The sequence below is a fragment of the Dryobates pubescens genome, chromosome 6 (genome assembly GCF_014839835.1).
Source record: "Dryobates pubescens isolate bDryPub1 chromosome 6, bDryPub1.pri, whole genome shotgun sequence".
NCBI classification, from domain to species: domain Eukaryota; kingdom Metazoa; phylum Chordata; class Aves; order Piciformes; family Picidae; genus Dryobates; species Dryobates pubescens.
Genome location: NC_071617.1, coordinates 25245193 through 25258730, shown reverse-complemented (window position 1 = coordinate 25258730; position 13538 = coordinate 25245193). Strand labels below are relative to the sequence as shown.

Below are 13538 nucleotides of genomic sequence, written 5' to 3'. Positions count from 1 at the left end.
GGATAAGTAGAAGACCAAAGTGTTCTTTGGTTGGGATGTATACCAGGTGCTAGACATAGAGCATGAAAAAGACATCTGTGAATGACTGGTTGAAGTAATTGAAATAAATATTTATAACTATTAAACTTTTGATGCACTAGGCAGTAAATTCGTATCAAAATTCTCTTTCCACAGTGGAGTGTTTACTATAAATAGAAATTCTTTCAGAGCTCTTTGAAGAAGTGCATTTCCCAAATTCCCTTCTGAAACACTGTATATGCACATTTCCTCTTGTCCAACTTCCATTGTTGTCTTTGCTAAAAATTAATTCAATCTTACTTTGAATGTGCATGGATTAACCCATAGATTGACTATGTAAAACATATCTGTTAGAGGGTAAACAGCAAGCAGTTCGTTCAATCTTTTAATATCATGTTCTGCATGGAAATCCAAAGCAACAGTAAGGTAAATGCGTCAGGACTTTTATGATTATCTTTCCTTACAAAGTATACATGACGTTTCTTCTCATCTGACACATGCATGTGGGGCAGTTTTTACAGATGTCTTCAGAATGTTCAGTCTTACACTAAGAGAAAATATATAGCAAGATATACCAGTATTACTCCTGTACTTACTGTTTGCTCTAATCCAGTCAAAATTGTGACAACTTTGGGGAACAGAAATGTTTCTCCAGGGAAGGTTATAGAATGGCCCTGATCTGTTGGTCAGGAGCTTCTCATGGAAACCATTAACTTAATTTTTTGATGTAAAAATAGTAATTTTGCCTCTTGTTCTAACATTTCCAAACAGTAAGAGACAAACCCTGTATTGTACTTACAGTACAATAACATCAGATTAGGTCTTACTATATTTTGCAATTATTATTATATAATGCTGTTGTGTTTTGGGGTGAAAGTTTCAGAGAGTCTTTAATATGCCAAATTAGCACAAATTTGTGGGTATTCATCAGTGTGTGAGTCACTTCATCGGACCCTAAAATGAGTCCAAAATATATTGTATTTATTGTAAAAAGTCTTAACAAGGAAAAGCTTATTACCTTATGTCTCAGTGAAAATGAGGTTTTAGTAGGACCATCAGTACTTCAAAAAGCATACCATGTAAGAGAGAAACAAGGAATAATGACAGATTGTCTGTTTTGAAATTAAGAGATACTGAACATACTAGGAACACTAATTTAAACACATCCACGGGTTTTAGAGTTTTCTTCCCTTCTCTTGTTTTATAGCATAGAAGTGATTTTTGCCAACATATGAATCAGCCCAATCTTTAGACTTCTGTGATACAGAAAAAAAAGAAAATTTTCCTTAGCAACATGTAAATGCAAAAAATCTGTGCTTTCAGGGCAAGATGTGACTAGGAATTAGTCTGTTCTTTTCTACCCTTGCAGTCCTGCTCTTTAGGAAATACTCTAGGCAGCCCAGCAAGGCTCTGCAAACTTTAAGATGAAAATTAGAATTGCAGCAATTTGGTCCATTGACAAACCATCATGGAAATATTTGGGAAATATTTGTGGTAGTTTTGTGGTAGTTTTTGGTAAGGAAGGGGTCCATGCATGTAATTCATATGGAGTGAGACACATGTAAATGATTTACATAAAATTACGGTGGTTATTAATTAAAAATATATCAAAATGCATTATCCTGCATTTTGAGCTGAGGTATGATGCTAAGTTAGGAGGCACCTGGTAGCTAACCCGAATTAACATGAAACCCACTTAGAAATCCTTTGCTTATTCTCTCCTATAGTTAGCTTGTCATCCTACACCACAAAGGCACTAATTTGACAGAAACAATCAGATACATTTTCTAGTGTATTACCGAAACTGTAGCTGCTATTAATGTATTTCTTATTATTGACATTATGAACCAGAAATATCCTCCAAAGAGAATTTTTGCCTAGCAAAAATTCCAGATGGAAGAGACTTGAAAAAATATATCCTGAATTAATTTCTAACTTAAGAGTTAATTTCTAATTTAGAGGGTAATTCAGCAAATACACTGTAATTCCAAATGTTTGTCTTTTATGTAAATTGTGATTATCTTTTCAAAAGGAGAAAATCTGAGGATCTTCTCAGTTTCTAGCATATTTTATGTGTGTAACATGAAAAATTAGTAGCAATGAGCAATCATCATGTTTCCATATCCTATGTGAGGTTAATTTAACATTGTGTGCATTTCATCCTGTCTTAAATCCCACAATCCAGGAGTTATTGGCAGAGATAATCCTGAGTTGCAGTGGAGTCACTGATTTTTAATAATGTGCCTTTAATTCCTGTTGCCCAGGAGAGCAGTGAATGGGCTGGTGGGTTTCTGCAATAAATAGCATCATGAAAATGATATAATCTCTTTCTTATATTGGTATTTGGGGTGCAAAGCCCCACAAAATTGCACTTGCAACTGAAAATTATATACCTGTGTACCTGCGTTTGAAAGGAACTTTCATTGTGAAGTTTTCTGATTATCTTAATTTCAAGGATATGATCTTTACAATGCCCGGTGAAGTAGCACAAGATCTCACCACCTCTAAAGGAATCCAACAGGTCAGGTATCTCTTCAGTGGCTCCCATCTAAGTGCCACAGTTTTGTATAAGCATCATTGTCTCAGTCCAGAGAAGGAAAGAGACTCAGTTCTTTTGAATATTCCCATGCTATGAAATTAGAGGCACAAACGAGGCCAAAATATCAACAACTAGACTATTTATTACATAAATAAAGTGGATGGATCAGAAGTGGAGAGAGAGAAAATAGAGAGGGAGAGAGAGAAGAGGGAGAGAGAAGAGGAAAGGAATTATATTACCACACCCCTCAAGACAGTTTGAGTCTGTGGAGGAAAGGTCTGTAGAGGAGGTGCTGGGTCTGTAGAGGAAGGGTGCTGTAGCTTTGACTGTAGAAGAGATGTGGTCCTCTGAGCAGCCTCTTCAGCTCCATGAGTTGCAGCAGGCAGAACTTAGGACACGGAGAGAGGGTTCCTCTTAGTCTGCTTCTTCCAGGCTCCATGGTGATGTCTCTGTCATTTTTTTCTCTCCTGGTATTCTCTCCATTTTTCTTCAGAGCAGCATTGCCCAGGGCTTTTCCTTCTCTCATGTTTTTCTTCTCAGCGGCATTGTCCTTCTCCTGTCTTCTTCTTCAGAGCCAGTGGTTGCTCAGGTCTTTTTATACAGTTTTTAGTCCTTTGGTATGTGTCCAACTATTGTCCCCCAGGAAATAGTCCTTAGATAAATGTCTGGGTATTGTTCCCTAGGAAATCTTCCTATGTATTCCTTTGTGTTTGGACAGGGGTCTGGAGGAAGGTGGGGGGGAAGGCCTTCTCCTTCTCCATTTACCTGACCACACAACCAATACACATCAGGGGCCAGGTGGTGAATCCATTGTCTCAGCATCCTCCCTTTCCAGGGTACCTGATGGGGATGATCTTCTCTTACGCATATTCCCGAAAGTATCAATGGCAGTGGCCCCAAGTCCATTGTGTGGGCCAGCAGCAAAGGTGATTTTATCTTTGTTGAGTCACATCAGGAGAGACGATTTAGTCTGTCACTGTTTAAGTTTTCAGGGCAAAAACTCCACAGGCCAGAATTTAGATTGCTCCCCACTTCCCACTCCCTCTCCCTGCTCAGGTTAAAAAATAGGCAGGGGAAGTAAAGGGGTAAACACAAAGTACTTGCACAAAATTGGAAGTTAAGAAAGTAATTTTAACAAAAGTTAAAAGGTATATAGGGAAAAGGAATATAAAGAGATATTGAGGGAAAGAATATATACAGATATATACAACACCAAAGGTTGGATTCCCTGGATGTGGGCCCAAAGACGTGGAGGTAGGCCTGACCATGTGGCAGCAGCTCCCTACCAGGCAGGAATATTAAAGGCAATAAAGCAAGGGCCAGACCTTTCTGCACCCTTTAAATAGAGGATAGGCAGGAAAGGGGGTGACTTCCCCGGGGCTGGATTCCACCAAGGGTCCATCTGTTAACCCTTAAAATACAACATCTCCTTGCAAAGATATTGTAAGTAACAGAATTCTCAGATTTTGTTCCAGAGTTATTCCAAAGTTAGTCTTAACTAAATAAATAGTTCAAGACTTGTCACTCTTCAATTATCCCTGGACTTGCTAATAGGATAAAATTAAAAGGATACAAAAACACAGATGAGAATTTAAAGATGATGGGGAGGAGAAGACATAATGATGGTACAAAGAATGTAGTTTACCTGGGAAATGATATATTTATATTGCTATTCTTTGTATCCATCTTCATTAACTGTCATTACAGAAAGAAGTTTTAACCATTGTATTACATTAAGATTATCCTATCCTTACTTTAAAAATACTTTGGTAGTATGTGGTTCCATTTTCTGTTAAAACAAGGCAATTAATTATATTCCAACATCTTAATTTGCCAAAGGCCTGTCCTCCATCCAGTGGTGTTTGAAGCTTGTTGTGTTACAAGTGTAATGATTTACATCATTCATTTGGGAAGAAGTTCTATACAGAGTGATTGCCCATTGGAATGTACTGCCCAGGGAGGTGATGGAGTCACCATCACTGGAGGTGTTCAGGAGGAGACTTGATAGGGTGCTTGGTGCCATGGTTTAGTTGTTTAGGTGGGTTGAATTGGTTGATGGGTTGGACGTGATGATCTTGAAGGTTTCTTCCAACCTGGTTTATTCTATTCTATTCTAGTCTATTCTATCTGGTTACTTTCAGCTTCACTGTAGCCTGTTGAACTAAAAACTCCCATTCACTCCTGGCATTTGGTGCAATCATCTGTCTTTGGAAGTCTAATCAGAGGCTCTAAAATGATACCAGGCTTCAGATTTAGAAAGCAACAAATCCTTTTTCACAGCATCTTTTTTGTGTTTTCCCTTTTATTCTTGTTCTTTGGAATGGTCAATATTTAAACTACTGCAAGTATTGAATAGTAAAAGATTATAAAATTGAGGGTAAAATATTCTGCTAACTAAATGGATTTCTGCCTTTTCATTATATTTATTTGAATATGTTGTACCTTTGATAACATGTCTACCTTCCCTTCTACTTCCAGGTGTTGCTTAGCACACAAAATATTCTGAATACTAACCAAGACAATAGTGTAGAACTCTGAAAATCTTGAAAAGTGAAGTGGTGTCAACTGTAGATTTATTCTGCAGCATCATAAAATAGCAAGTAGTTTCTGATTGCTGCAATTTAACTACTAAGCGGTTTGTGTAATTTAGGCCCAGTGGTGCACTGCCTTTTTTCCCTTGTCCCATGTGGAGCAATATTGAATGCACTGCCACTCAGCAGATGACATTCACACAAGTGGATAGCAACACTGGATCAGGGTGCTGATTTGCTTCATTACTTTAGCAATGGTTAATTTTCGCTTCAGATTTCCCTTTGCCATGACACGTGAAAGAGTTTCTGAGCCCACAAGCTTATTTGTTTTTTTCTTTCTGTATCAGCTGCTAAAATAAAAGATGTTAAGTCTTGAAAATCTTGCTTCCCATCATGGATAATCAGAATGTTAATACTGGTTTATTTTAGGTTATCTCTATTTTCAAGTTTGTTAATATTTTGGGGATTTTTTGTTGTTATTGGTTTCTTACTGCATTTTTGAGTCATTGGTCTGTGATCAGGGAATGAAGAGTGGTGTTTTTCTTGCAATTGAGCTCCTTTCTGTTTCTGCTGCTTTTGAGATTTGGTCTCTGTCCTTTGGTTGTAACAGCAATAGTACAGTGATGTTTGGTGGGCTTATTTTTCTCTCTTGTGGCAACTTCATATGCTTTTTTCCCCCCTTTTTTTCTTTAGAAGGTCAACTTGAATGTCTCTTTACACTCTCTTCAGTTCTCCAATAAAGTTGGTGTGTCATCTGCACTTTTACATGGGTTCTCTTCGTTTGAAGCGATTTATTGTGCTATTGGTACTCCAGAGATCATTCTTACTGTTTCATTCATTCTGCTGTTTAATGAGACAAAAATGGTCCCCTTATTTTCCTATCTGATATGGAAATGCAGCACAGTTAAGAAAAAGCCCAACTGGAAAGCCAACATTTTGTTTCTTATTGATTACTCTTAGAAGTTTAAAACACATTTTCATGAGCATTTACATTGTGTGAATTACTTACTTAGTGGCACCTACTATCTGCTTAATCTAAATAGGCAGCAATTAGGCAAAATGTTATGGCTTCCAATCTTCAGGCTCCCAGGATCAAGAGCAAAGCTGTGGCTCTTCAGATATTTGGAAAAGTCTGACCTGGATCTTAGGTAGTGGAGAGTGAAGAATTGCTTTTTAAATTTTGTAGACAATAAAACCCACTGAAATATCCATCTGGTAGTTAACACATAGTGAAATTCCAAAATTAGCTTTTTTTCTTTTTTTACATCTAAATCCAAAACTTTGAATTAAAACTGTTCTTTGGTCTACTGGTTCTTTAAACAAAACATCTCAAAATAAAATGTACTACACTTCAGACAATATGACTTTTCTAGTGGGCTATGCACTTGTTAGATGGAGAACACATCTTTCGTTATTAATGTTACCATAAAAATATGTTTTCAAGAAGATATCAAACAGGAGGAAACAATAGGATTTCAGAGTCAAACACGGTCATCTTTTCACTCTTCATAAGCAAAGTGACTTTCTAGTTAGCCTTCAGCTGGCAATATCAAAAGATATTGTTCATGAGATTCAATAAGGCAAAGTTTAAGGTCCTTGTCCTGAAGGGACAAAGCCTCAAAAATGCCCTGAACCAGACAATGGAGCAGGAGCCAGGAGGTCTGGTTTTTCAGGAGATTTCCCACATTGCCCAGGCTTGTGTAAACATGCCCTGGGGTCCAAGGGGGGCAGGTACATGTGCCTTTGGCCACATTTGGAGAAAACTGATTCTATAGGTTAAAGATCAGGTTTCTGTCTCTTAATCTTTGTTGTCAGTGGCCATCATGGCCTTGGAAAAATCTATGAATACTAGCCCAAAGAGCGAGTTCCTTCCCTTGCCTTGTCCAAGATCTGGGAGAGAAGCCACAAGCCATAACCCTACAAGCCCAAAAAGACAAGCCTCATGTGCAATTTGGAATCTGAACTGTGCCTCAGTTTACCCAGAAAGACTGCCAGTGCCCCTCGCAGTAACGCATTCTAAAGCCCAAGAGCTGACAGATGTGTCTTGCCTGGCCGAGAGATAAACCCTGGAGAAGCCAAGACCCAGGGACAATTTTGTTTTATTGGAAGAAGAAACAAGAACCACTGTGAAGATTGCAGCTGGAAGAACCTCTCCAAAACCAGCAAAGCTACAAAGCTGACAAGCCCTGCAAGCCTCAGCAGCAACCACTTTTCTACAAAGCCTTCAGCCATAAAGCCTTCAGACATAAACCCTGTATGTGCCTCAGCAACAAGCTGCAGAAGCCAACAGAAAGTGAAACTGTATTCCTGCAGCTTTCACCTGTTTGATACCGTTTTGGTTTTGTTTAAATCCCTGCACACGACGCATGGTACCATGACCTGTGGATTATAAACATTGTGACTGAATGTACTGGACAGAAGTGATTTGCAGTGAGTAGTCTATGAAGTTTGATTTTTATAAGCATCTGTTAAAAGCTCTGTTGCTCTAGAGAATTCTAGATTTCCTCCCCATTGTGGGCAAAGCCGGCATGCTGCTGGTGTTCTTTTTATTTCATTTTATTTACAGTTTAAATTTAGAGTAGACTAGACTAGACTAGACCAGACCAGACCAGGCTGGAAGAGACCTTCAAGATCATCGCGTCCAACCTATCAACTAATCCAACCCACCTAATCAACTAAACCATGCAACCAAGCACCCTATCAAGTCTCCTCCTGAACACCTCCAATGATGGTGACTCCACCACCTCCCCGGGCAGCCCATTCCAATGGGCAATCACTCTCTCTATGTAGAACTTCCTCCTAACATCCAGCCTGTTTGTTGTTTCTGGTTTCTTTTGCTAATATTGTTTAAATTGTTAGATGTTCCTTCTGGTGTGGTATCTGTTCCACAACCAAATATTTCAAACCAGTAAATAGGTTTTATTGATATTTTCCACTAGATTTTTTTAATTACTAAAGTTATTAATGTTTTTATTAATCAATCTGCCAATTAAGTATTAATAACCATAAATTCATAACAGTCCTGCAGGTAGGTGAGAGCAATCTTCAATATCAATACAAGCTGGGGGATGATGAAATTAAGAGCATGATCATTTGGGGAGGATGATGATTTGGGGCTGCTGATAGATGAGAAGCTAGACATGAGCCAACAGTGTGCATTGCAGCCCAGAAGGCCAATTACATCCTAGGCTGCATCAAAAGAAGCATGGCCAGCAGAGATTCTGCCACTTTACTCTGCTCTGTTAAGACCTCACCTGGAGTACTGCATCCAGCTCTGCAGCCCTCAACACAGGAAGAAGGCCCTTCTCATGAAGTAGGTCCAATGGAGGGCCAGAACAACGGTCAGAAGGCTGGAACACCACTTGTACGAGGACAGGGTGAGGGAAATGCGGTAGTTTTGGGGAGTTCTAATAGCAGCCTTCTGATACCTGAACGGGGCCTACAAGAAGGCTGGTGAGGAACTATTTACAAAAACCTGTAGTGGTGGGGTGAGGGACAATGGTTTTAAGTTAGAGAAGAGAAGATTTAGATTGGATGTTAGGAACAAGTTCTTTATCATGAGGGCAATGGAACAGGTTGCCCAAGGAAGTAGTTAGAATAGAATAGAATAGAATGGAATAGAATAGAATAGAATAGAATAGAATAGAACAGAATAGAATAGAATAGACCAGGTTGGGAGAGACCTTCAAGATCATTGTGTAGAGATATTCAAGGTCAGGCTTGACAAGGCTATGAGCAACCTGATCTAGTGGAGGGTGTCCTTGCTTACTGCAGGGGGGGCAGACTAGATGATCTTTGGAGGTCCCTTCCAACCCAAACCATTCTATGATTCTGTATTGTGTTATTCTCTCAGGATATGCTGCTTCAACCTTGTGAAATTCAACTTGAGAATTCAGTGGAAGGAGAGACTTCATAATCTACAATACATAAAATTGTGGTATTTCCCTCTAGGATATGGATCACAGGCATTAATTTGGATCAACAGATAAGACAAGACAATATCTCTAGAATCATTAATAGATGTGTTCAAAATAAATGTTTCCTGAAGCATAAAATAAATGCATGAAGAAATTGAAAGTGACATTGACATAAACAATTGTATCTTAGATTTGTTTTACAATAGTAACCTAAGGCAAAACCTTAACATTTACAGGAATTGTTTGCATTCTACCTTTTTTCTCAGAGAAAATATCTGCAGAACTGGCCAGCTACCATCTACAAAATGTAGTTTACTGAAAAGAATTAATCACCCTAATTCTGGGAACTACTCATTCATATTGTCATCCAGGCCTCTTCACATTGAAGATATGATCAAAAAACCCTTTTTTTTTTTTGTTGTTCTTGTATTGTCTTCTCACTTTTCTTGCAAAGGTTAAGAAGTACTTTCCTCCTTTAACCACAAGCCAAATTCAAATCAGATGTACTCAGAAATAGCATTACAAAACTGATGGTTTGGGATTCCATGCTTATTAGTGCTCAGTGACTTCAGTAACAAATATAGTCAGCATACAAATCAAAGGATGTTGGGAGTTTTTTCCAAGCTGCTATCTTTGAAAAGTTATCATGGAATCTGTTAACTAAGCTTTCCTGTGTCTGTGACCTACTTATTATTATCGGTAGTGGTGGCATTCAGTGTTCCAAAGTTTGTTCTTGTTTTCAGTAGAGATGCAAGAAAACTGAGTTACAACATGTTCACCGACTCTAAAAATGGAAACTTTTTATCACATACAATCTAGGAACACAGTATTGCTGTGGCCCTAGGGGTGTATAATTGCCCAAAGTACAAATGCTACAACTTTTTTTTGAGCCATGCTGGTTTTGACATTATTTGACACATTCCTTTGTTTCTAAGCACAGCACATATCCTTCAGCCAGAAGCTATACTTTTCAAAGATCAATCATATTAAACTATGAATCTAAACGTGTACATCAGATGCATGTGATCCAGTCAGAATTGGGCAAGAGGGTGTGACCATTTGAGGCTGTGCCTTTAAGAAAGGAACAGTGTTGGAACACTCTGGCTGAATAGTTTGAAAACAAAGATAGGTCTAAATGAATTTCATTGGTAGAATGCAACTTTAAGTTTTAGTTCAGTTGGAATCTTTCTCAGTTCCACTCTGTTCTGCCTTTCCAGCCTGTCTGCTTCTGAGCAACTAGCCGGAGTTTGGCCTTGAATAGCAGATAAGAACTAATCCTGCATGCGCTTTGAAGCCTAACAGAGAATTTCCTCCTTAATAACTACCTTTTCTCTCTCTAACCCTTTTTGGGAAAAAAACAGGGAGGCAGGGGGAGAGAGGGGGGTACAGAGGGGGAACCCTGCTCTGTCCGGAGGACGGAGTTTTGTTATGATTATTTTCTTTGCTGTATATTTCTGTATATATTGCGTATATACAACCTGCATTCCATATTGCTTGTAAATATAGCATTCCTTTGCTTCTCTGACTGAGCTAGCTGTGGTTTCTTTCTTTTTGGGGGAGGGAGAGCTGGGTCTTCTCTCAACCACCACAGAGGGGTTGAAAAAAGATGTGGGTTTGCAGGGGTGTTTGGTTTAAGCAGCTCTTGCCACCCCTCTTATTCTCTTCTGCATCATCCCCTCCATCTGTCTGGATCACAACATCAAGCTGTGAACTGAATCAGAAAACCGATGTGAACTGAAAAAGACACAAACTGATAAGGTAGTAAATGGCGAGAAAAATAAAGAGCAGAACAGGGGCAGCTCTAGCAAGCAGCCTTGACAGAAGAGATGCTCATTAACTCGTGGTTTAACAGGCTGACATTTGATTAGGGGTTTCCCAGATTGTGCGTTTTTACATACATATTCCCCTTCCTATTTGTAACTGCGCAAATCACTTCTGAGCTCCTCATTTATCTAGGTTATTAAATTCTTTAATGATATGCAATATTCTTAGTTGGAGAAGTTTTAGAGTGTTTTGGAGTCTGTGTTAATGAATGAGTTTATTAAGCTGTTTAAATGGATCTTGTTTAAATGTTACAGGCAACAAGTTGTAAAAAAACCCCCACCTTTAATGTCAATATAGTGTTTTAAAGTTGAAATCCAGTAACTGCTTTGTTTGAATAATAGACTGCAGCGACCTTGTTCTGAAGATTTTGTACCGATTACTGCTTTACTAACTAGAAAAAGTATTATCAAAAATTCAATTTTTAAAAAATGACTAGAGTTTTTGGTTTTTAGAGCTGCACTGCATGTAAGAGAAAAGATGCAGAGGGAAATACTGAGGAATAACACAAGAGAATGGAGGAAAATGACTGAACAGAAATAAGACCAATAGATAAAATGCAATAGAAGAAACAGAATGGGATAATAACAACAGTATAAACAACATTAAAATATGTGCAAAGGAATCTTTTGCAGTTAAAAGTGCATGCAGTAACAGCAAATGTGATTTTCAATATACTGTGGATACTGAGACAAATGCTTCTGAATTATTTTTCAGTTCCTCCCAAATGTAATTAGCAGTGTATCTTGACATTTCAGGGCAGATATGGCCAACTTAATGATTCTGCAAAGAGTTAGAAGGTTATTTTCTTTAGTGAAATTTAAACTTTATGTGTACAAACAATGTTTCTACATGGTTCACTCATGATGCTGCAGAACTAGCTCTGGATCTCCAGGACTTATCACACAAAAAGAATAAAGTTTTTTTCAAGGTGTCCTGTGGAAAGGTCAATACAAGTCTTGCTTGAAAGCCCTTCCTTAGTGATAAGTTATTTAAAATCTCTGTAAATTCTTGTTCTGAGATAATATTTTGCTTTCCTGTTCTGTATTAGGAAAATGCCGAATGAAATGTGAATTCTATCCTAATTTATCATGGATAAACCTGTCAGCCTTCTGTTTTCTAAGGCATGAGATCTGGAAAGGCTATTTAACAATCACCTCTGATGAGAACTGGGAAAGTACTTATATGTGAGAATTCTTGGGCTAAAATGCTTAGCAATCCCCCCTTTTATTTTTTTGTCATCATAGACTGTAGGGGTCATGAAATATTCCACAAGACTACTCTAATTCATCTTTGGAAAGCCTACATCTAAAGCCAGATTTAGATTGAAAATTGCATGAGGGACCAGAAATAAGTATCAGTCTTCATCAGTACATCATCTTCTCTGTTTCTGTTTAAAAAGATACGTTGGAGTGGCTTGGCCATGAACTCCCAGTGACTGTCAAATTTTACCATAAATCACTACATAAAGAGTGTGATCAGCATTATCTATGCAAATGCATATTAAATATTGAATATTCTTAGCACTTGATATAGTAGTGCTCCCTCTGGAGTTTTTGCTTTGTACCAATCAGCCAGACTTATTTAGAGCTCTTGGCTCAGTTCCACCATTTCATTGCTAAATGTTTAGAATTTGTAAGTGTTGTGACCCTTTTGCCAATGCAAGGATATCCTAATTCCAGCAATTTACACTTGTCACTTTGCTTTAAACTCCATTACAGCACACTGAAATTCTACACAAAATGGATTGGAGACCCTTTAACAAGTAACAAATTTGAGATAGAGGGATTTTATCCCTTGTTATTGGAATTTATCCCTTATTTATTGGAATCTTGGTTTTGTGTTGCAGAACTGTGACCTGGTGCAGCAGAGTATTGTTCATATTGTTCAGAGTCCACAGAAGAACAGTCAGACCACAGATGAGACAGAAGATAACTGTGCTGGGGGTATTCTAAAAAACTTGGAAAGAGAACCAGAAAGTCTAACACGCATAGATCTCAGTACCAGCATTCTCCCATCACACTCTGCAGGATTGGCCGTTATTCTGGATGCTACAAAATACAGCACTACTCTTTCCTCTGAAAAATCAGGTAAACCAGTGTTTTTGTGCATTTCAATTCACAGACCTGAATATTTTTCTGTTTCTTTCTTTGGGTCAACACAGAATCATAGAATCATTTATCTTTTAAAAGACCTTTAAGATCAAGTTCAATTGTTAACCTAACACCACTAAGTCCATCACTAAACAATGTCAGTAAGTGCCACATCTACATATCTTTGAGATGCTTCCAGGACTGGTGACTCCACCACTCTTCTGGACAGGTTGTTCCACTTCTTGACAACTCTGTCACTGAAGACATTTTTCCACATGTCCAATCTAAAGGTTCCTTGGCACAACTTGAGGCCATTTCCTCTTCTCATATTGCTTAGTACTTGGGGAAAGAGACTGACACAGGTAGTTGTAGAGAGCAAGGAAGTCTCCCCTCAGCCTTGTTTTCTCTGGGCTAAACAACCCCAGTTCCCTTAGCTGCTCTTCTTGTGCTCTAGACCCTTCACCACTTCATTGTCCTTCTTGGGATATGCTTCAGCAGCTCAATGCCCTTCTTATAGTGGGGGGCCCAAAACTGATTAGAGCATTCAAGCTGTGGCTTCACCAGTGCTGAGTACAGGGGCATGATCCTCATGACCTTTCATGTAAATGGCCATCACCTT

At 38.5% G+C, this 13538-nt stretch overlaps 1 protein-coding gene across 1 annotated transcript in view; it reads left to right on the top strand.

Annotated features, from left to right (window-relative positions):
- The window catches only part of PRKN (parkin RBR E3 ubiquitin protein ligase), a 739568-nt gene that overhangs the window by 204243 nt on the left and 521787 nt on the right, over positions 1–13538 (top strand). The window contains exon 3 of the mRNA XM_054162766.1: positions 12676–12926. Coding sequence (XP_054018741.1) covers positions 12676–12926 — 251 coding nt within the window. The remainder of the gene's footprint in view (positions 1–12675; positions 12927–13538) is intronic.